Below are 22,056 nucleotides of genomic sequence, written 5' to 3'. Positions count from 1 at the left end.
TCAGTTCCCCTGCAGGGCCCCACTAACCCTCGCAAAATGTTCCATCCATAAAGCTTGTATCAGGAACAATAGTCCCCACAGGACACCGATCTTTTGCAAAGCCACCCAAAATGCTGCCCTTAGGAGAAGATCGAATGCAGCTCGCAGATCCACAAAGGTGACATACAACAACCCCATATCAACGTCTACTATCTTCCACTTAATGGACAGAAATGGCACAATCTGATCAATAGTACTAATGTTGGATCTGAATCCCGCCGGTAAGCGGTGCAGATTTGTTTTTTAAGAACAAATTTTATTTGTTTTTAAGGACATACAAATAAAACTGCAGCATAGTCAACTCTGACAGTCAGCACACTGAATATTGTCATAGGTCTTATAGGTTTATCCCTAGTGTGTAGTCTTAATAACCATGGCATGAATCTGCATTGGTCAGGGTGGATGAGGCTGTTGCGGTCCTACTCAAGGTGCGTGGCTAGGAGCATCCTACAGATTTTAACCTCAGTGGTGATTAACGAGATCGGGCTAAACTCTGAGCAGGAGTCCGATGAGGGCTGCGTTTGGGTATGACAATTGTTGCCATATTTGTTTCAGGCGGGAAGGCTCCTGTCTCTACCACTTCTTTATATAGCACATATAGGTGAGGTATTAGGATGCCAGGGTATGCCGTACAGTATTCCGTTGGGAACCCATCAGGCCCGAGCGTCTTCCCAGTTGCAGCCAGGGAGATAGCCTCTCCTATTTTTTCCATTGTAATATACTGGTCTAATAAGGTCTTTTCTGACTTGGTTAGACGGGGAAGGAGAGTAAGGTCCGGTGTCCCAGGTCCGGTGTCCCGGGTCGGGCTGTGGGACCAGTCTGCAGCGTAGACTGGTCCCAGTAGTATTCGGCAAAAGCTTGGGCAATGAAGATAGGCATGAGGTGGGTTTGACCTTGATGGTTGAGGATCTCTGGGAATATTCGGTTCGCCAAGAGGTGGGAGTCTAGCCAGTAGAGCAGTTTACCATTTTTATCTCCCCATCCATTGACTCTGAAAACGGAGGACCTTCACAGTTGCTTCGCCGATTCGAGCAATAGGTGTTTGATTTCCTCCCTTAGGAGCTTGAGTTGTCTGGTTTCTCTCCCTGTCTCTGTCTCGGCTGTGGTCTGTTCCAGGCGAGTCGCCTGGCCCTCCAGGAGGGAGAGCCGGCTCTATCTTGCCAATTGCTTGGCTTTGAGATGCCCTTTAGCAAGCCCTCGCATCGTGGCTCTGCCAGCCTCCCACAGTGTGTCTTGTGAGGGGACTGAGTTTTGGTTATCCAGAAAGTATTGTTTGATTTCTTTCAAGAATGTGTGCCAAAACTTGTTGTCTTGGAGGAGCCAGGCATTGAGCCACCCAAGCCTATGCAGTGCACCGGCAGGGCTCCCCACTTGGAGGAGGAGGAGAGAACGGTCCGATATGCCTCGAGGGAGAATACGGACATCTGTTACCAAGCAACAGTTGGGGGCTGGCATAATTATCAGGTCAATGCGCGCATGGGTATGATGTGCTGCAGAGGTGTGAGTATATTGCCCCGTTCTGGTGTTCCATGACCTCCAAACATCACATAGCCCCAATTGTAGTTCCTATGTAGGGATGGTGTGCCGGTGGTATCCTGGGTTGGTTGCAGGACTGCATTAAAATAGCCTCCAACCATTGTTAAGCCCGGGGGGAGGGAGGAGATAGTATTGACGCTGCTCTCATGGTGGGCCTGAGGGTTGCTTGAGGCACATAGAGTGAGACCAAGTTAATGGTCACGTCTCCTAGGGTCCCAGTAAGAGTCACAAAGAGGCCATGTGAATCTCTGGATACGCTGATGGGAGTGAAAGGGAAAATACGGAGCAAGCGGATCGCAGCTTCTCTGGATCCCCACTCAAACCCAAAGTGCCAGAGCATGCCAAACACTTGGCGGGCAAGGAAGGGACATTGGTTTCCAGGAGATGTGTCTCCTAGAGCAGAATGGGACTAATCTTTGGGAGTACTTCAGTACTGCCGCGCGTTTCACTTTGTCAAGCAGTCTGTTGACATTCTAGGGAAGAATTCGTAGGGATTCTCCCTGATACTGGGTTACGGACATAGCGCATGCGCAGGGTTAGGGGGTAGCAGTGGCATATTTGGCCTGGCAGGTCGTGGCGCCTAAGGGCTGGACACGGGTTCACCGCCCACAGGACTCCAGACACCACCGCAGCAGGGCCTTCGGCCAGCAAGCAAGGATCTGCTCCAACTTTGTTCAGCGGCCGCCTTATCTGACCCAGGGTCTGCTCCTCTGCTGGGGGGAGGGGGAGTCATCCTCCTCAGTCTCGGCTGCCCCAGTCACCACCACCATGTAGAGGAGGCAGTCAGTCGCAGTTCTCTCACGGGGCCCCGTGTAGACAGGGGTCGCTGCCCTTAGGGCTCCTGGCACAATGGCAGGCAGGCCTCCAACCCGCGAGCCAGGGTCCGTCTCCACTACCTACCGCGGCCATCCATTCCTGCCCCGGGGTCCACACCACTGCCAAGAGGGGCCGCCAATCAATCTTCTCAATTGCTGTGCCTGGATTGCATCTAAAGTTTCTTTTAGGGTGAATGACTTGACCTCCTCTCCAGCAGAATCTATAGTACAGGCTGGCAAGGTTGCTAATATCCCATCTCCCAAGCTTGTCTCCTCTGGGTGCTGAGAAGTGGTTCACCCAAGCTTCTGGGGAGATATGGCAATCTGGGCGAGTTAAGTCTCTGCAGACGTCATGTGTAACCAACTGCCAAAATCGCTTATGGTCTCCGAGCCTGACAGCCTCTAATAAGTCATCCCATGTGCCAGCCTCCCACTGGGTTTTACGGTTTGTAATAGCCCTGGAATGTTCCCTTCTAGTCTCACTAAAGAGTGTTCTTTTGTTACTCTTTAGGGCATTTAATCAGGGCCTTCTTGGCAATTGTACATGATTCGTTGAACCACTCATTAGCTCTTGGTCTCCAGGGTCTCCTTCCACTTTTGCAGTTCTTTACAAACAGGTTGCCAATTAAAAAAAAAATTATCATGCATGGTCATAATCTGGGTAGGGGATAAAGCTCTGTCTTCGAGCCCCTCGTCAAAAGTATCTTGTTCAATCCACAGTATCTGGCTCTATGAACATTAGGCTTGAAGTAAATGAAACTGGGCATGGGGTGTACAACTTGCATGTTGCTTAGCCTTCAGTAGCTCATAAGATTTTCTTTGATCAAAAGTAGCTCTCACTACAGAAAAGGTTAGAGACCCCTGCAGTAGAGAGTAACATCAGAATAAATGTACTGCTACTCATCTGCCAATTTTTGATAACAGACAGAAAGTCATGTTGGCATAAATGTACAGTATAAAATGTGCACATGTTCTGTTTTGTTATCTTCGCGGACTGTATAATAGGGACATGTGCAAGTTGCTTGGGGTACATTATAGCCATTTGAATATTTGTTATTCACACCAAGTCCTGATGCACCACATATGTGCTTGATCATCAGTGCACATGATATGATAGAATGCTGAGGTCACTCCAAGAGCAGCTATTTTGCATGTTGCTGAGTTGTGAGTTAGCAGCAATGTTTGATAAAAGCCAACTGTGGCGACCCACCTAAAAGGCCATTGGAGAATAGTCCATCCAGAAATTCTGGCTTTCGCTTTGGAGGTCTGAGTTGTACTTCAGGAGGTGGATCTACATAACTCCAGATCCTCAACATGATATGAAAATAAAAGTTAAAAGTGTATATTCGAGAGGCCGAGTGGCTATCACACATCCTTTGTTTATGCCTATTTTGGTGTGTGTGGACTAAACTACATACAGAGATTAGGCTGGAAATTGCTGGTCTCTGATCTTTAGCAAAGTAGGATATTCTGACAAGCCTAAAAGCAATGTACTGGCTCCATGTTCACACTGACAGTGAGATTGATAGTGTAGCCATATGTTGACCGTTGTGTTGAAGGATCGTGCTGTCAGTCACACTACGTGTGCTTGCATGCACAGGTTGCTGGAGCCAGAGGAGTGCAATGGTGGCACAATGCAAAAGTCAGAGGATAAGTAGAGCAGCAGACAGGGCGTCGACATTGAAGCTGGGGAGCCGGGTTTGTGTCTCAGCAGTGATGCTCAACCACCTGAGATTCTAGGCACATCACGTAATCTCCCCGTGCATAACAAAATGAATCTGTATCTAATACAACTGGTGCTCGTTTAAAGTGCTCTTATACCTTTGGGTCAAGATTCCGCTATATAAAACTAAAAAAAAAAAGATATGGTAAGTAATAAACAAAGAACAGTTCTCGACTGCTACTGGGTGGAGACTGGGGAGTGAGGTGTGCCTGTGTGGGTTTACCCATATGCCGGTCAGAATGTCTCAGCTGTGGTGTCTGTCTCCAACCTGTAAGTGTCCATCTGTAACAATCACCAAACTCTGGCATCTTGAGCCACTCATTGCATTTATTTTCCTCCAAGCATGCAAGGGGCACATCTAACCTGGGAAGGTATAATGGTGGCACTTAGTGTCATATTGAGGATATCTTTGGCATAATGGGGTCCACCCTGGAAAGAATGCAGGCCTGGGCATAATGCAATCATTCTTAGCATATTGCGAGCATCTCTGGCATTACAAAGCCAATCCCTTGTACGAAGGAGATTTTAGCCTAATGGTGGGCATTCTTATTATGGAAGTCCTTGGGGTGATGGTACACACCCCGCGGAAAATGCTGGACCTGGCACAATGGTAGTCTTTCTCGGCATAACATGTGCATGACTGGAAAGGATGGAGTCCACTACAAAGAAAGGGGGCACAGAAATAGTAGCATCCACTCTTAACATACTGTAGGTGTGCTTGGGATAGATGTGACCATCCCTGAAATCTTGGCAGTATACTCTAGAATAGAATAGTGTGATGATTCAGGCGGAGTTTAATAGACGTAATGCCAACTGTTTATTGCTGCAAGGGGGTATTTACATGCTATGTAAGACTCATGTGGAGGCATTACAGAATCTGCTATAATAATTGTTTTTAATTTTAATGATCACACCTGTTTTCTGAGACCTCAGCCTGTAAGACTGGTTTATCAGGTTTTATGTGTGAACCTGTAAGGTGCCTGTAACCTGAGCAGTAACACTGCTCTGTGAGACTATAAGGTGTGCCTAGATAAGCTGCCTGATGTTTGAAATTGTAATACGAATACAACATTAACTTTTAAGTATATTCTTAGTCACAAAGGAAGACTTAGAATGTTCTTTAAGAAGAAAGGATGGGGAAATTATAAGGAAGAATGTAGAATTCAAGAAAATGCTACATAGTCAAACTGATAGGTTATGTGAAATTGTATCAGCTGAATTTTGGTCTGCATATAATACCTATAAATTTTTAGGAAATATTTATGGATATTGTACTAAGAAAGGCATTTTATTGACATTATTTTTTCAAAGTTTGTTTGGGAGGATGCAATTCCCACCTTATACTTGAATGAGTCAGGCTAGCTGGCACTCCGTATTAGAGCAGAACTATGTCTTTTAACACAACTATGCAAGTGTTGACCTGTAAAGTGTACCACTAGCCTCTACTTTTGCCATATTTTCCCAGAAAGTAGCCTTTCTAACTAAACTTCCCTTGAGGGAGTCCTAGTTACTCGATTCGTTTTAAGGATGCAAATCGAAAGGGATAGTTATGCTCAATCATCACAGAGTGCAAGGACTATATTTTATTTAGTGCGATTGAGCTCGTTTTGGTAAAAAAAATAAAAATATATGAGTCGACTTGTGGGAAGGCAATCTCAAAAACAAGTCCAATGGAAGAAACAAAATGTTCCGCTACAAATATACGTTTGTCTGTATTTTGCTCATATGAAATTTAAAGTGCAAGGTATTTTATATCAGGAATCTTTAAATCCATGCTTGTGAAGTACCCAACTCGAAGCACTTGAACACCACTCGAGTGCTAAAAGGCAATTTACATGGTAAAAAAAATAACCTTCACTTACATATTATACATTTAATATTCACATTTCTTAAATAAAATTTCCAGCGTGAAAGATAGTTTGCTTTTATTAACTATAAATATGTCAAAGGTGATAAAACTAGGCTGCTGACACAAACACCCAGCAAGCACCTTGAGAGTTGGTTCAGGGGAACTTTTAGTCATTTCTAGGAGGAAAGCAGACAAACTAGCGTTCTGGTTCGTCCTGAATATACCATAAAATACTTAGAGTGCTATACTACGGATGTTTACAAACATTTTAAGAAATGGTCAGCAGGTTTTGGAGTCCTCCTGAGGCGTATTCAGAGTAGTCCACTATTAAGTAGAGTACTGTAAACCAAGTTTTATTTTTACTTTCATGAAAAAACCGGAACATGAACAAATAGGTGCAAGTATAAACAGTTCTCTGAAATTTCCAGGTCTCTAAATATTGATATATATATTAGACTCCTTGAACTCTAAAAAGCACCCACAACAAATAAGATCCCAGATTACACAAATTGAAGCGTTAGATTGTTATTAACATACTTGAATGCGAAGTCGTCTTAAAAGGGTCACCTCACCTACATATATAGATTCCCTTAAAAATAAAGTCTGCTGCCTGAAATTCTTTACAGATGAGATTAAGAAGGAAGGCATAGACTATTTAATATTCAAAGTATCTGTGGTGGAGCGCTCACCGAGTACTGTGTGCAGGTAACTATGAAACAAATGCCAAATCTCAAAATCGGTCAGAAAAAGAATGTAGTTCTCTTTACCAAGAGGTCCAGCGAGAAAGATAATAACAAAGGAAAAAATGCATTTTGAAAAGAAAACTCGCTTTAATTGCTGCAATAGGCTGTTTAGACAGCAACCCGATCTGTCTGTGCACAAGCCTGGGGGAAAGCAGTAAAACATTCCAAACATTCTGAAAGAACCACATTGTTACCTACTCGGACTTAAGAAAATCTTTTAAAGTATTGGATATTTCGACTTTTACTCCACCCAAGCATACCATCGCTAAACAAGGAAAAGGTATTTTTTCAGACCGTTTCCTTTGCTTATTTCAGTTTATAGCGGTCTAATCGTTTTTAACGTCAATACAATTGACCATGCACACGTGAAAATCTAAATTAATCTTACAATAAAAAAAGGAGGCGTGCACCGTACACAGTAAGGTGCTTTTCAGGTCTCGCCTGTGGTAGCGCATGCATTCTAGCTTGCATTAGATATGTTCTACAAGTGGCTTTGAGCCTGCACACTGCTTTCCATTCGTTGGATTCAGTATCACTCATTGCTACCTCGCAATTGATCATAGAGTTTCACTTCCTCTCCTCTCATATGGAGCATGGTACCACGTACTCATTTCTTTGTCTTCAATAGTTAGGGTCCTTCCGCTGCTGCCCCTGCGATTGAGGCACTAGTCTGATTTTTGCTTACATGTTGCTTCTTCCCTCTCACCCACCACCCTCCTGCTATCCGTGTTGCTTATTCCCTCCTACACCCAACTCACCCATTGTCTATGTTGCTTATTTCCTACCACCCTGCCCTCCCATTATCAGTTTCTCCCATCCGTCTCACGAAAAAGAAATGTGCATCGTAGTACTTTTATTCCTGTCTCGTTATTATCCCCATTTTGGTCCATGTGCCCCTTACCTCCCACCCTGCCCCTTGCTGTCCATGCTGTTACACACCCCCCTCCCCCCATCCGCACAAAGAAGAGAAAAAAAGCAGTATGATCCAAACAGTGCTGGCCGCGTCAGTGATTTATTTCTAACATTTAGTCATGGCTTAAAAACGTAAAGGCGAGATTATGGACTTTGCCAATGCTTGTTTCATGATAATGAACACTAAAAGGTCAACATTATTTCTGAATATTATTTTGTGGTCATGTCACATTAAGCTTTAAAATAATTATCGCATCTCACTATGGTTGGCAGGGAACAGATTATGAAACAAAATCTCCTTGTTTCACCACTAGCCAGAATTCATGACTGGAAATACAGTGCAGGTACTGAAGGTTATCTGCTGCACTAGGTTTATCATGGTGGAGCGGCACACAACCACCCGTAGTTAAGCACCTCGAGTTGATAGTCTCTGGAGTAAATATCTCTTAAGGAACTGGAGGCAATGTTTTGTCTCAACTCTTGGTACCACGTGCATCACCCTAGCCTGACCCACTGGTGCATGAGCAAAGCATGGTACTAGCTGAGGAAGTCTGAGACCCTCTGGGCACCAAGCTAAGTGTGCTAAACTATGTTGGAGTGTAACAGTAGTGCATACATCTATGGCAAGCATCTTAAAAATACCTCCTTCTCTAAGTTCACTATCTAGCTAGCCTCGTCTGTTAGTATGAACAGAGGCACGCTATGGTCTTAGTTAGGACAGGATTCACTTCCAGTTTAAAGGTAGTCAAATAATAGTGAAATAATTTTTAAAGTAAAAATGAAGACTAGAATGATCACTTGAAAAGCACACTAAACAGAATTACAAGGACTTGTTTTTAGGTACGGATGAATTACAAAAATGAAAGACAACACCAATCAGACAAGATCATTTACAAGCCTCTGCTCTGGCACCATACATAATCTCCTGTATTTCGTATACAATCTACTGGATGATGCTTTTTTCAGCATCTTATACAACAGGCAACATGACCGCAGAATCACCGAGCTCTGCCTCGGTTAGAAGAGCACTCTGTGGAGACAGGCACGACCTTGGAGACCACTTTTAAGAAGGCAAAAGAGATCTGCAAACTAAATCCAACGTGGACTAAAGATCAAAGTTTCGTCCACATTTCTAGAGCTCAATTTCAGCCAGTTGCTGACAAGAAATTGAGAAAAGGTACATTGCCTTCTAAGTGACCAAAGAGGCACTTCCAAAACTGCGTACATGCACCACTTATTTTTTCCACTGGTTCCCAGAAGTCAGGGCACAGACACGCCACATTTAGAATAAAGTGGTCTTCTTCCAAGGATTTCATATTCTCAGCAGGAGAACTCTGGTGTGGTTTTTCAGATGACCCACAGCTGTTTGTCACTTAAAAAGGTTGACTAATTTATGTAAATTCATATTAGCAACAGCCCATTGTCATGGATCACTAACAATACATAAGTGCAAGAATACAATTCTTGCTTACAAATTTATGTGAAATGTGTATGTGATGCTTGCCTACTATGACCAGTACTTCTTTTCCTACATGAAATTAAGTATTGCTTTGATTGCAAAAAGGATGCCCTTCAGCCACACAGCCCCAGCATCTACTATGATCATCAGATGGACAAGAGGGAGACAAAGGGAATGTTTTGCAGTAGATGCTGCTAGCAGAGACATGAGAAGAAGCCCGTGAAGTGTTTCTGTAGTGTCTTCTGTCGCCGTTGGGAAATCAAAGTGGGCTAGAAAGCTCTCAGATGAGTCACTAAGCAGTTGGCAAGGTCCCCTCCTTGAAATGAGCTGCTGTTGTAGCAGAGACTTGGTGGGTAAAATGAGAAAATTTTAAGCAGGCTTAAAATCGGCCAGCAAGGCATGAAACTTGTATGGAGAATGTCTGACCAGAAATATTGGCTTCTTCAGGTACGAGGGCTGAATAGATGTATGAAATAAACATCACTAAGATCCAAACACCACAGCCACTCCCTTAGTTTAAAGTACACCAATAAGGAGTGCCTAGTATCAACTTGAAGGTTTAATTTTTACAGTTAGGTTCAACCCACCCAATGATTCAGATTCTTAAAACAATGCTCTAGGACAGAGGTCTTCAAACTTGGGGGGGCGGGCCCCCCTGGGGGTGGGGGGAGATCTTAAGTGATCTCAGGGAGGGCGCCAGTCTCTGGCAAGAGAAACATTATACATTGTTTTAAGTGTTAAAAACATGAGCAGCAGTAAGCCACCTCGCAATAGACCATCACGAACAACCTCTGTCATTTATATCCTGACTAAGTATGTGTAAAAAGTGGTAACAGAGCTTAACTGCAATGTTTAAATATGTTTAGACCTATTTAAACATTGTCAATTTAGCAGAATAATTGTGAAACAATTGAAGGGGGTCACGAGGATTTTTGTTTGTTTGTGTTTTTTACAGGGGGGCACCATTAAGAAGTTTGAAGGCCACTGCTCTAGGACCTCCAAACTCGAACGAAGAAATGAATCAAGGAAAATGTAGGTACAACCTGCTACTTTGCAGAAGGGATGATTAACAGCTGACAATCTATCTGCTTGTACTCAACTGTATCACCACATTGTTAGTAATAGAACTGACAAGATGGTTGCCATAAAAGGATGTCTACACTAACAAAATGCAAATCCCTCAGCTAGGCCAGACTGGACAGGGAACTAATCACCAGAGTTATAGCAAGTCCTATCATGTTAAAGCACAGCACCTTAATCTACATTTCTTCATCGGGAATTGGAGGTTGTTTAGAAGCCATTTCTGTTCATTGGAGTCACATTTAGTTGGCCAACTAGCGTTTTGGAAATAGTTTTAAATATTAGCTGGTCCCTTCCCCTTGAACTATTTTTAGCAATCACACCCAAGGCATTGTAAGTTATTTTATCTGACAAGGAAATTGCAGAGAACTTACAGCCATGGGCTAAAAATCACAGTTGATTCAGCTATTCATTCTGTATTCTTTCCCTCAGAAGTAAGATTTGAGTGACAAAAATGACCTACCATGGGGCATAGCTAATTAGGTCCGTTGAATGTTAATGTTGCCAACTCACTATTAATGGATGGCATGTCTAATTATGTTCACTTCATATAAAGCAAGACAGGCCGCCACACTGTGTGTTCCTCACCTGTGAAAGACTTTCCTGAAAATATACTGTCATCAAAAGGCCAATACTTCATATTTAGATTAGATCCAAGAACTATGCCTCATGGTGTCTATGTCTGGATCACAAAACACAGAAAGGAGACCAGGTCAGTTAATGGTGTGCTGTCCTAGATGGAGGGCAGGAGCCACCAGGACACCCGTGTGAGTAGATAGGTTGGGTCACAGTGGGCTGAAAAAGTCCCATCAGACCACCCTCTTGGCGGCATATCATCATTTGGGAAGGGCAGTAATTCCATTACCCGCCTACGTGACAGTGCGGGAAAAAGGACTCAGCGTGTTATGCCATAGTAGTGCTCAGAATGAAATGTGAAAAAGAAAAATGCAGTGCTATGAAGGGAGACTTAAAAATGACTACCTAAACTCAAGAAATAACTTGTCAACATAAGTGTAGGTGTCATAATTAAAAACACGCCTGGTAGCGAATAAGTGGAGCTACGTTATGGCGCTGCGTAGAATGGTCAACTAGTTTCAGCTAGGTGGAGTGGTGCTCCAGCTTTCATCAGGACCTTGGAAATTAATACGCTACTGCAACAAGAACTCGAGGGTGTACAAGTATAAGACAGCATAATTCTCATCAAAATACTTTATAAAGGAAGAAGTATCACCCAATACTTGGAACCTCTATGTCCTCTGAAGACAGGGAAAGATTGTTCTACCCAGCTTTGTGTGGGTGAAAACCTCACCTTGCCCGGCAACCGCTCGGGAAATTGAGGCCCCGCTCTGTCCGTCGGTGCCTCTGCTCGAAATCGAGCGGAAGGGAAGGCAGCCTTCTTCCATATGTTTGTTTGTATGTCTGGATCACAACACCTTTACTGGGCCTGTACATATTAGTGTAGTCTTCTACCACAAAATGACCTTTGACCAGGTGACGTTCAGTGTCAATAAACCCATGGTGCCAGCAGCTGGCCTGTCAGCTTCTCAACGTTGGAATAATAACTCTGGCTTCGATTTTAGAATTGTTGTGGGTCAGAACCTTGGAACCAATAGGGGTAGAAACTTCTGACTGTTCGTATAATAATTCTGTATAATAATGTTTTCTCTATTGGAAAAGCCAATCAACTGGACAATAAAATATAAAAATATAGTGATTTTGGTAATATCTGTATCATGTATGTATTTATTTCTACTTCATACAGGTTAGGCTCTTAAAAACATACATAACGATAAAACGAATACATTAAAAAAATGTCCTATGCACTTTTGTCCAGAGCATATAACATCAAGATATTAATTTCACCCGCCCATTCTATTGCTGACAACCTTGATGGTTAACCATATATGTACTGTACTGTGAATATCAGCAACCATGTAACAACCTCTTATACAGCTCAAAACATGATTGACTGATCAGTAATATCTGCAGCGAGCCTAGAAAATTAAGTAGTCTTTGCCCAGCTAGAGCCATCAGAGAACGTACACAAAAAAACTGCTTTGTAGCTGCTAGGTGTTGCTTACTTACTATTAGGTTATAGTTAATTAAAATGGAATGGAATGAAACTTTTAGAGCGCATGTTAGCCCAAGAAGGGCATCTTGGTTCTAGAAACCCATGGTAAAAATAGACCATCCAGCAAAATCATAAAGCAGTCCACCGAAAATGCGTAACAGAGAGACAGGTTTTTAGAGCTTTCCTAAGAGATACATAAGAAATTATAGATGTGATACCCATGGTTAAGCTATTCCAGAGTAAATGTCCAAGACTGCCAACTGACAGGCAATTAGTCATTACATCTCTTTCCTGGTAGCAAGTACCATCAGAGTCATTTTGCTGTAGATTTAGCAGATTCCCAAGTGCTTCAGATCTCAACAGGACACTCGTTTAAGTAAGGGTACCATCCTGCATGGCACAAACTACAAATATATTCTTGACTCCATTTGAGAACACAATCTTAATGACTCCACCAATAAACACCTATAAACATAAAAATGAAAACCAAAGACAATGGACCATAAACCACATCAAATTACTGGACACAGGAATTGTAATGTTTAGTAGTAGGTAACTTTAGAGCTAATCTCGTTACAATGGAGATTCCCTAAACTCTTGGACGCCCTATCCTGAAATCTAAAACTACCAACAGAGTAGGTATTTGTCCGGGTACAAAAGGATTTCTCTATTCAAATGACTTGGACTTTACTGTGTACTATAAACTGTGCATGCAGGAGGTTTTTTTTATAGTGCAGAGCAAGCCTGGGGCAGTGGACTGATGCACAGAGCCAGAGGCAAAAAGTACCATCAATGATCATTTGCAGAGTGGGTGGTGCAGCTACAGAGAGTAAAGGGGCAGGAACACTATGTAGTGTTCTCTGTGGAGTGTAGCCTTTACTCCTTTCTTGAACTGGAGTATGGTTTGGCCTGTTCTGGTTTTTACAGGGATGGGTTTTTTTTCCAGATCTTTAGTGCGCAATTTGTTATTTTTGTATTTCTTACCCGGACACTTGGTGAGTTTACTATGATAGCAAGTGCATCATCTTTGTGAATGTCAGTTAATAACAGCATGTCTCAGCTTCCTCAACTGTCAAAATGCGTTCCTCAATCAGACGAGAACTGAAAGTAAGGGATCAAAGTAGCATTTAGAAAATAACTACCTTGTTTTGTTCTTGATTGTTCTATTACGTTTGGAACACGCATATTGTATTTCCAACAACAGTTGAAGTCTATTAATTTTGGGCAGCGGACTCTAAACACTCCTTTGCTAGTAATATCTTATACGTTCATGGTGCATGGTGACCTTGGATGACTGAAACCACAAATGATGCACACAATACATTCTGTATCCGAATTACATTTTATTTAATGGTGTGACTGTAGGGATCCTTCCATGAGGGTCAACTGCTAGTAACCTACACAACCTAATTATCCATAGTGATATGACAGACGTTTAGCAAAACATACGCCAATGATCTGATTAGATCTAGCAGCAGCCTGAGTTGTTATGAATCCGAATTTGGTAGTAACGATATTTTACATTACAGTTGCTAAGGTTCTACTGATCACACCCTACAGTAGCACGTCAACCAACCTTGTGAATAGTTAGGTTCCTACAAAAAAGTAACATGATCAAAGATTCTTCAAATTGACTCCTCTTTTCTAGGAGTAATAGGCAGACATGATAATGCCTTGGGCATTAAATGGCAGGAACATCTCTCATTAGTGTTGTCGTCATTGCTTTGGCCTGCTGCTACCAGACACATCAATGGAGGCCTAGTCTATTACCCGGAGCATATACTAGTCAACTAATCCACTGTTTATATTATCTTATTTCTAAAGCGCACTACCACCATGTGGATTTCTTGATGCTAACCTACTTAGTCACTCTACTTGATTTTCATATCCCAGACCATGCCCGGCTGTATTTTACGATCCCGTTCAAGCAGAGAGTACTCAATGCTTTGTCATGGCCAGGATGAGCGAGCTAGCTTTAACTACTTGGACTGTAAAGCTCTAACCGGGTTTCTTCTTTTCACTGGAGGTCATCGGACATCCAACCAGGCTGGCAAGACCAGGCTGATTCCTCAATAGTGGGGTGTTCTCCTAACGCCCTGGCACACCTCTGCATTCTAACTACATATGGGGCCTTTCCACTACAACATGCGAGCTTCAAACCAATCTACAAGAACTTAACAGTCTTGCCTGGACTCGTTTTTAATTATTCGAGCACGAACATTTAATGTAATGCTAAGTTAGATATTGAATACACACTTGCACTTCTACATAGGCAGTGATTTCATCACAAACTGTCCCATGAATTTATAGCAATGGCAGCGAAGCACAAAACTAAGCTGGGACTCTAGTTCAAGACCAACTCCGAAGCCTGCCGGGGCCGGAGAGTATGGGCAGGGTGCAATTTTGCAGCATCCCCTGGTATTAAGGTTGATCGCAGTACCAAGGAGGAAATAGTACAACAGGCAAATTTATCAACACTAAGGCCATGTACAAGAAAATGTCCAACGATGACGTGAAAAGAAGAGCACTAAACTGACATGTAGAAAGGTCAGTAGTCCATATATGGAGATTCTTTTTTTAAAAAAAATCAGGAGCTTCGAATATGCTTGCCAAATTGCTTACTCTCACTTTCTGGCATGACAAGTCAGAGCAGCAATATATGAATAAACGAGCCTTTAAACTTAGGGAGAGTCAAAAATACAGCATAAAAAATGAAAAATGCAATCTCTGGTGCAGCATTAAATGTGTACAAGGAAAATACGGTCTTAGAAAATTCTAAAATATCTCTTATATTGTTTTATACATTTTTTATTTTAAAAAATGCACCTTTTTTTCTGCAGAAATCCTGCAAACACTTGCCAGAAGCTAGACTCTCTTGTGGCCAAAGTGTCCCTCCTCGTCAGAAATTAATAAATCACCTGTAAAACGGAGATGTATTATACATGTTAACTACTCAGTACTAACAGCCAGAGGGAACCTGCCGTCTTCCAGTTCCAGCAGTTTGTCAGACCTGGAACCAGACTCTGGGGCAAGATTTGGAGAGAGGCTAACAGACCCAACAGGGTCCTAGTGTGGTGTTCCATCGCTGGGCCCAACACCAATTCACAAATGCAGTCCGCTGTGTCCGCCGTAGTCTATTAACACCACCACATAAAAAAAAGATGCCTCTTCAAGCTCCTGACACGCCTACAAGCCCCTCCACAACTTAAGGCCCCCCTACCTCAACCATTGCCTAACGTTCCATCGATCCATCAGGGAACTCCGCTCCACCTCTCTAGCCCACACCCCTTGCATCCGCCAGAACGGCTGCGGAGGTCGTTCCTTCTCCTACCTCGCCGCCAAGTCCTGGAACAACCTCCCCCTTCACCTACGCACCTGTCCTTCACTTGAAGAATTCAGGAAGAAGCTCAAGACATGGCTCTTCGACTAAAGACGTCGAGACCTAACGCCCGTAAACCCCTCAGAGAAGCAAGTCGAGCTTTACAAGAATTCTTTGATTGATTGTGCCCATTCTCCCTTTGCTAAAACATGAGCAAGGAGAAAGTCTCCATTCCGTCAAATGTTGGAAGGCAATCTTTTGTATGGTTGTAGAATGGAGTGAGAGAACAGGTGGTGTGTGCTTTACTACCCAGCTCAGAAATAGCTATCAATTGTACCATATGGCCCTGGACCTCGAAGTGGCCTTGAAACCGATCTGGTGTTTCACTTGGTCAGGTGATCCAAAATCACGTGGTCTGAACATAAAGATGATAATAATCAGAAAGCAGCATTTGGGCTACTCTGTATAATAGTTACGCTTGGTCACAACCGGGGCCGAGTTTGTTTCCACACGATGTGGACATTTTTATTACGTGAAGTGACAAGAACAGCTGAGTTTGTCTCTTAGTAACCAATATATCAAAAAAGAACAGTTGAATTACAGCACTTCTCTTTTAACACTGCTTTTGGATAAAAGCGCTTCTAAAAAATACCTAGGTTGTGGCATATTATATGCAGACTGTGGCTGACTCGATCTCTTCTAACAAACCCCCGCTTCCATTATCCCCCACATTTTCTGGGTCACCAAAGTACATCTTTTTCCATTTCCAGTGCTATACATACAATTAGAAATGTGTGCATCTAGGTCAACAAAACTAGAACTTTCCACAGCTTTCATTTAAAAAGACAACAATACGTTTTATAGTGGTCATATATGGTGGTGATTATATTCTTTACAGAGTCTTGTGTTAATTAAATCAAGACTTGGCAGTGTGCTACAGTCCAACAAAATATTCATAATATTAGCACCCCTCCTGACCACGCTGCATACACACTGCAGACATGAAGATGGAAAATATGGAAGGTATTGAGAGGAAAGAAAGCGGACCATAAAATATATTGGAAAACAGTGGAACTCATACCACATAGTAGGGACCAGGGTAGAATGGTACTTTTAAAAGTCCATCCACTAATGTACACAAAACAGGGGCTTTAAAATGTACGGACACCCTGCAAAAAGAGGAGGCAAATCCACACAAAAATTAACACAAACTCAGTTCCCTGCATTACAAAGCTACAGAGTGTAAGGAGCATTAAAAATCGCGAAGGCTACAGCATACCTGAAGCAATGTCTAGAATACAGCAAAGATGAAGTTCTGGAGTAACTGACTAGTACTTATATAGGAACAAGCAAATGGGTATATGCAAAGTCAGAAATGAAAGGTTAGAAACATGACTGATGCAGAACCTGGTATAATGTACCTAATTCCTTACAAAACAACTTTTCAAAAATAAACCTATAAGTAACCACTTCAGCGCTCTGCCCTGGGTACCATAAATAGAAGTAGTAACGACAATTAGTGATTTACTTTGTTTTCAATAAACAAATACTAGGGAAGTAAATCTAAGAACAGAATCCAAAAAACGGTAGCTCAGACAACTGCCAAAACAATTATCATTTTGTACCAATACAAGACTGCAACATACTATAAAACAGCATGTTCCCATATAGAATGAGAACCACTAAACCGAACACCTTTCCCAGCCTGAGTTATTCATATCATTCAATAACATAATTAGATGATTTACCAACAGAGTCGTACCGCCTCCTCATGGAGAAACACATGGTCAATCAAAGTAGTGTAGGGAGGAATAGTAAATATAAAGTTTCATACATAACCTTGGATCAGACCCAAACACTGCCAAGAGGAGTTAGAAAGTGTGGACAAAGGAAAGTAGTTCCAGTGATAACACGTCAGCTTATTTTGTTACAGAAAGAAGTTTAAGTGTGTCCGCTACTTCATGTTCAGCTATTTTACACAAGCTATCCTCAAAGGATACCAAGGTTATCAATACAGCAACAAAAGATTGGATATCAATGGATTTAAACATCTAACACCACAAAACAAGATTTTTCACACGAGTTCAAAGAAAGAAAAAAAAAGAGCAGGTGTGTCACGTAGGAGGGGCACTAACAGACAGCAGGCCATGGCACGTCACAAAAATAACAACAGCTGGTAACAGTAAACCAGTGAATGTCACGGACAATCCACCTGGCTGTGTTTTCCAAACCCCTGAATGTGCGATCTATGCCATACAAAGTCTTTTCTGAGAAATCCAATGTGTTAACGCTACCCGGAATTTATTCAGACATTACTCTCGGATTTACCCTGTAGACAATGGCACAAGGGAGACGGGGTCACTTGACGACACAAGCCTCTTTCTATTGAGGTCACAACTGAGTTTTCCCATGAATACATGTAAACAAAGACTGCTCCCAAATCATAACCCAGATAAAATTGAACGTGAACTCTGTGGAGAGGGTGCCGCCGATTATGGAAACCAAAAGCCACAACCCCAGTTTCTTTGATGTATAATTGTCTGCCTTATGAGGAATGAAGCACGGCGGAAGAGACGGAAACAATTTCATAATATGATCCCAAAAACCCGTCGGCAGCCGCAAATTCTAAACCGCATCACCCCACAAAGGGAAACAACAATAAAAGGACCAACCTAAGCTTCGACACCTACTTGCTGAAGGGCGAGGAAAACACTACAGCCAAGATGTGCGGAGCCCTCAGTCTGTCAAGATTTCTGTACACCGCTCCCTTGAATTTCCTTAAAGCACGGTCTTTTGTTCCTAATTTGCAAGACCTCAATAAGCAAGGTAAACCACGTTGACTAAACCATTCGCTGGCAGATCCGGTCGCTGTTGTACTACCCTGTACGCGCTGGTGCTTTTTTTTTTTAATTAGTAATCTGGTAACCATGGGAACAAAAGCAGCCAGCAGTTGTCAGAGCAAACCAGATAGGACTGTACACTGGCGACTTACTTTATCAAACAGCAGTCTACGACAAATAAAGCAACCTGTCAGACGCGGAGTATTACGCAAATCACCGCTGAATGAGCATTCACACAATGCCCCTGCATACAATCGACCCGGCTCCCTAACTAGGAAACAAGCCCCCATTGTCCTCGAGGGAACATATCGATCTAGCAGCACTTCTCATAGATTCGCATGTCAGGTAAGAGGTTTCCTCCAAGGCCATTCTTTTTCACTGGGCATTCACCTCCACGAACTAGGCCACGCCCCGGTGCTATGCCAGCAGACAGAAGAAAGGTTTTAAAACCAATAAGGCAAAAGCTAGCATTACTCAGAATGGGCAAGTCTGGTGGCATACCGGCCCAGAGTCGGTGTGAAACTGCAATACTAAAACAACAACACGAATTAACTCTTTGAACACAGGCATACCATATGCTGGCAGTACCACTAGCAAGGGGGTCAACATTCACCTCAACAGTATACCACCTTTTAGCCCTATAACTCCATCGCTCAAGCAACCTCCACAGAAGGGTTCCACACCCCACGAGCTACGCAAGCACAGCCACTGGTGGGAGGACACCAAAAGCGAACAGTCTCTACAAACTAATCACACTCTTAAAAAAAACAAAAAAAGAATAAATCACTTTTTATTATATCACTCTTCTAATGTGTAATAGTTCTTTCAGAGAGTGTTGCGTAGCGCCAGCCGGACACTTCTGTCTAACACGAGTCGCCAACAGCCCTATTGACAGCGCTTACAATTGTTTTTTTTTTTTTTAAACATGTGCATGTCTGAATATTTTTTTTTGGGCCTGCAACGTCACTAAACGCACATTATATGCAATAACAAGCAAATGCTATAGTGAAGTACATGAGTAAACATTACTATATGCTGGGCTTACACTGCACCGGCTCCCCATTTTGAGAACGAGTTTCAATGAAAAACCACGCTGCATCAACTCAATGTTTGGCATTTTTCATGAACATATTATACGAGCAAGAGGAGCTGGCGATTTTTTTATGCCACGTCCCCCGGCAGGATTCTTTCTAATTCATGAGGGGAAAAAATGGATATTGATGTAATGTGACACCTCCCCCACCCTGGCATGGGATTATCGCTTGAACCCTTCCAGCCTAATCCTCCAACCTACTCATTATCATCTGGGCAGCATTAATTACTGAGCCGGCCACGGCGGATTGCTGGCAGATGTGATCCCCTCCATGGAAGCATTCAAGTGACTGGACGTTTTCACTGCCTCCTCTCCACAAATGCGGGCTGACAGCACGGGGTGACTTCTGCCGCTCAGAGATTACTGAGGGGAGGAGGAGGGCACGCTTGCAGCGGTGTGAGAGGGCCCAGCGTTTACTTCCCCCCAAAAGTGCGAGAGGGTAGGAATGACAACACACGGATCCAAAGGGGGCGGCTCGAGGAGCCGGGCGCGTTTACTTACAGGAAGATTCAGTTCCGAACATGGCTGTCCCCCAGATGCTGGTATGCGGAGGAGGGCGAGTGAGGAGAAACGAGGCTGCTACGCAGCAGGGGTTGTGGAGCCAGACGAGGCAGCTCTAGCCATCCAGCTGCCAGACACTGCTCTCAAAAGACGTCCACGCAGCCGGCTGCCCCCCTGCCACCGAGGCGAAGGTCTCCTCCAGGGTGAAAAAAAAAAACAAAAACAAACCATGAGCTGCTGTTTCAAATCCGACAGGCGAGGAAAGCCGGGCGCTGCCCCGCCTGCGACGCAGTGAGACAGAAATAGGTAGCAGAAACCAGATACCGCAGTGGGCAGCAGCAGCCCCTGCCCGCGGTAAGACAATAGCGTGGCTTATGCACACACTGGATGACGTCAGGACCCTGCAAAGACCGGCTGCCGTGCATGCACCAGGGCTCGGCGAGGGCTGGAGCGGAGGGCAGCCATTCAATTGGGGATTCCTTTGTCACACAATGTAGACGGCGGCGAGCTGGACGTGCAAATCCCTCCCCGGGCAGAAGCAGCGCTGGCGCAGGGGCACTGCTATGAAAATAGTCCTGGAAGGAATTTGAAATAAACATGTCTGTTCAAGCCAGGGGAGTAAGTAGATGGATTTTGCAAGCACAAGGCGCAGAGGGCTTCTTTCCTTGCAGCACGACAAGACTGGGGCGTGCAACTTCCAAGAGCCGTTTAGGACTAGAGCGAGTTTTCCACCATAAACGATCCAATGTTGTTGGACTCGTTCCCGAGTCAGGAATCCAAACGGGCGTCTATAATGTGAAGCTTTTTGAGATGAGCGCACGAGGCGGATGGGAACATTCCACGTATGGATGACATTGTTTATCGAGCAACGTGGCTGTTGTGTAGAATGCAGCACGACCAGAGACGCGAGAGGACCAAAGCAGTCCACAACCAAAGAAAACTGAAAACATCTCTCGGGAAAAAATGAATGGTAATTTGGGGAATCCCTTTTGATTGCGAAGTCCTTAACAATAACAGCAGGGGGACTTGATGTGGCGTAACGGACAGATCTGCCGAATTTGTAACTGGGGAAACAGGTTCGACTCTCCCCATGGGCTCAACATCCTGTGATTCTGAGCGAATCACTCAGTCTCCCGTGCCTACAAAACATGAACGTGTGTGTCCTTGTGTAATGGAACCGGTGCTCAAGTAAAGCCTCCAATACCTCCGAGTGGAGTTCGCGCTATATGAAACTGCACAAACAATATCGAAATCTGCTGAAAAATATGTAAACGTCTGCCAGTTAAAAAAAAAACATTTATGCAAGCAAAGAAGTTAAAATCTTCAAAATCAATCATACGTTTGTATATGAAGTTTCATAGAACACTGTCATAAATAATGGAAAATGCTTCTAAATTCACTCACCCTACTTAAACAACTGTAGTGTTTAGAAACAAGCCCTCATCGAATGGGTCAGTGTGAGGGTATTCATTTGGAGTACCAATGGGGTCCAGGCCCGAGTGGCTGTAGCATTTAATTCAGGTATAGCCCAATATTGGTCTTCCTCATTGGGATCCCCTCCCATTAAATCTTTCAGGGATTCATATTGGCAATTAAAATCTCCAGCGAGAACTATCGGGGTATTTTCTGGAATAGTGTGCAAGGAACTGGACAATTGCTCATGGGGTGGCGACTCCTGGCCATAACTAACTGACTGGGCGGGAATAGACATTAATTATGGCCACTCTGACTTTAGTAGAAAAGGTCAGAATGACACAGAGTATATCCTGTGAAGCTGTCTCAACCTGTTTTGCAGTGCAACCCAGATGCACGCCAATCCATGTACAAAGTCCTCCCGCAGGTCTGCCCCTCCCTCCACTAGTAGCTGCTAGGAAAAAGTTAAAATTACCTAGTCTATGGGTGCCCTCCATTGCCCAAGTTTCTTGAAACATGCAGGTATCATTTTCATGTATGTGGGCTCCCCATTCCGGATTTTCTAGTTTAGAGGCAAGACCCGCAATATTCCACAATAGAACTTGAAATTTGGATAGGTTTCTTGGTGACTGATTTAGGCTTTCATTGGCTACTCCGGGGGAA

The 22,056-nt window shown here is 43.4% G+C and overlaps 1 protein-coding gene across 8 annotated transcripts in view; it reads right to left on the bottom strand.

Moving 5' to 3' along the window:
• The window catches only part of ST7 (suppression of tumorigenicity 7), a 579,549-nt gene that overhangs the window by 382,659 nt on the left and 174,834 nt on the right, over positions 1–22,056 (bottom strand). For 2 of the 8 annotated variants that reach the window (XM_086919399.1, XM_086919407.1), the window contains exon 1: positions 19,981–20,224. The exons of 3 other annotated variants lie outside the window; for them this stretch is intronic. In XM_086919399.1, the coding sequence (XP_086775525.1) occupies positions 19,981–20,002 (22 nt within the window). In that variant the 5' untranslated portion in view covers positions 20,003–20,224. Of the gene's footprint in view, positions 1–18,236; positions 18,345–19,680; positions 19,706–19,980; positions 20,467–22,056 lie in introns of those variants that run through there. 3 more of the 8 variants (XM_086919402.1, XM_086919400.1, XM_086919404.1) reach the window with 3 other exon arrangements.

The sequence above is a fragment of the Lissotriton vulgaris genome, chromosome 1_1 (genome assembly GCF_964263255.1).
Source record: "Lissotriton vulgaris chromosome 1_1, aLisVul1.2, whole genome shotgun sequence".
Lineage (NCBI taxonomy): Eukaryota > Metazoa > Chordata > Amphibia > Caudata > Salamandridae > Lissotriton > Lissotriton vulgaris.
The sequence above is the reverse complement of the archived record's forward strand: the minus strand, read 5'-3'. Positions and strand labels throughout refer to the sequence as shown.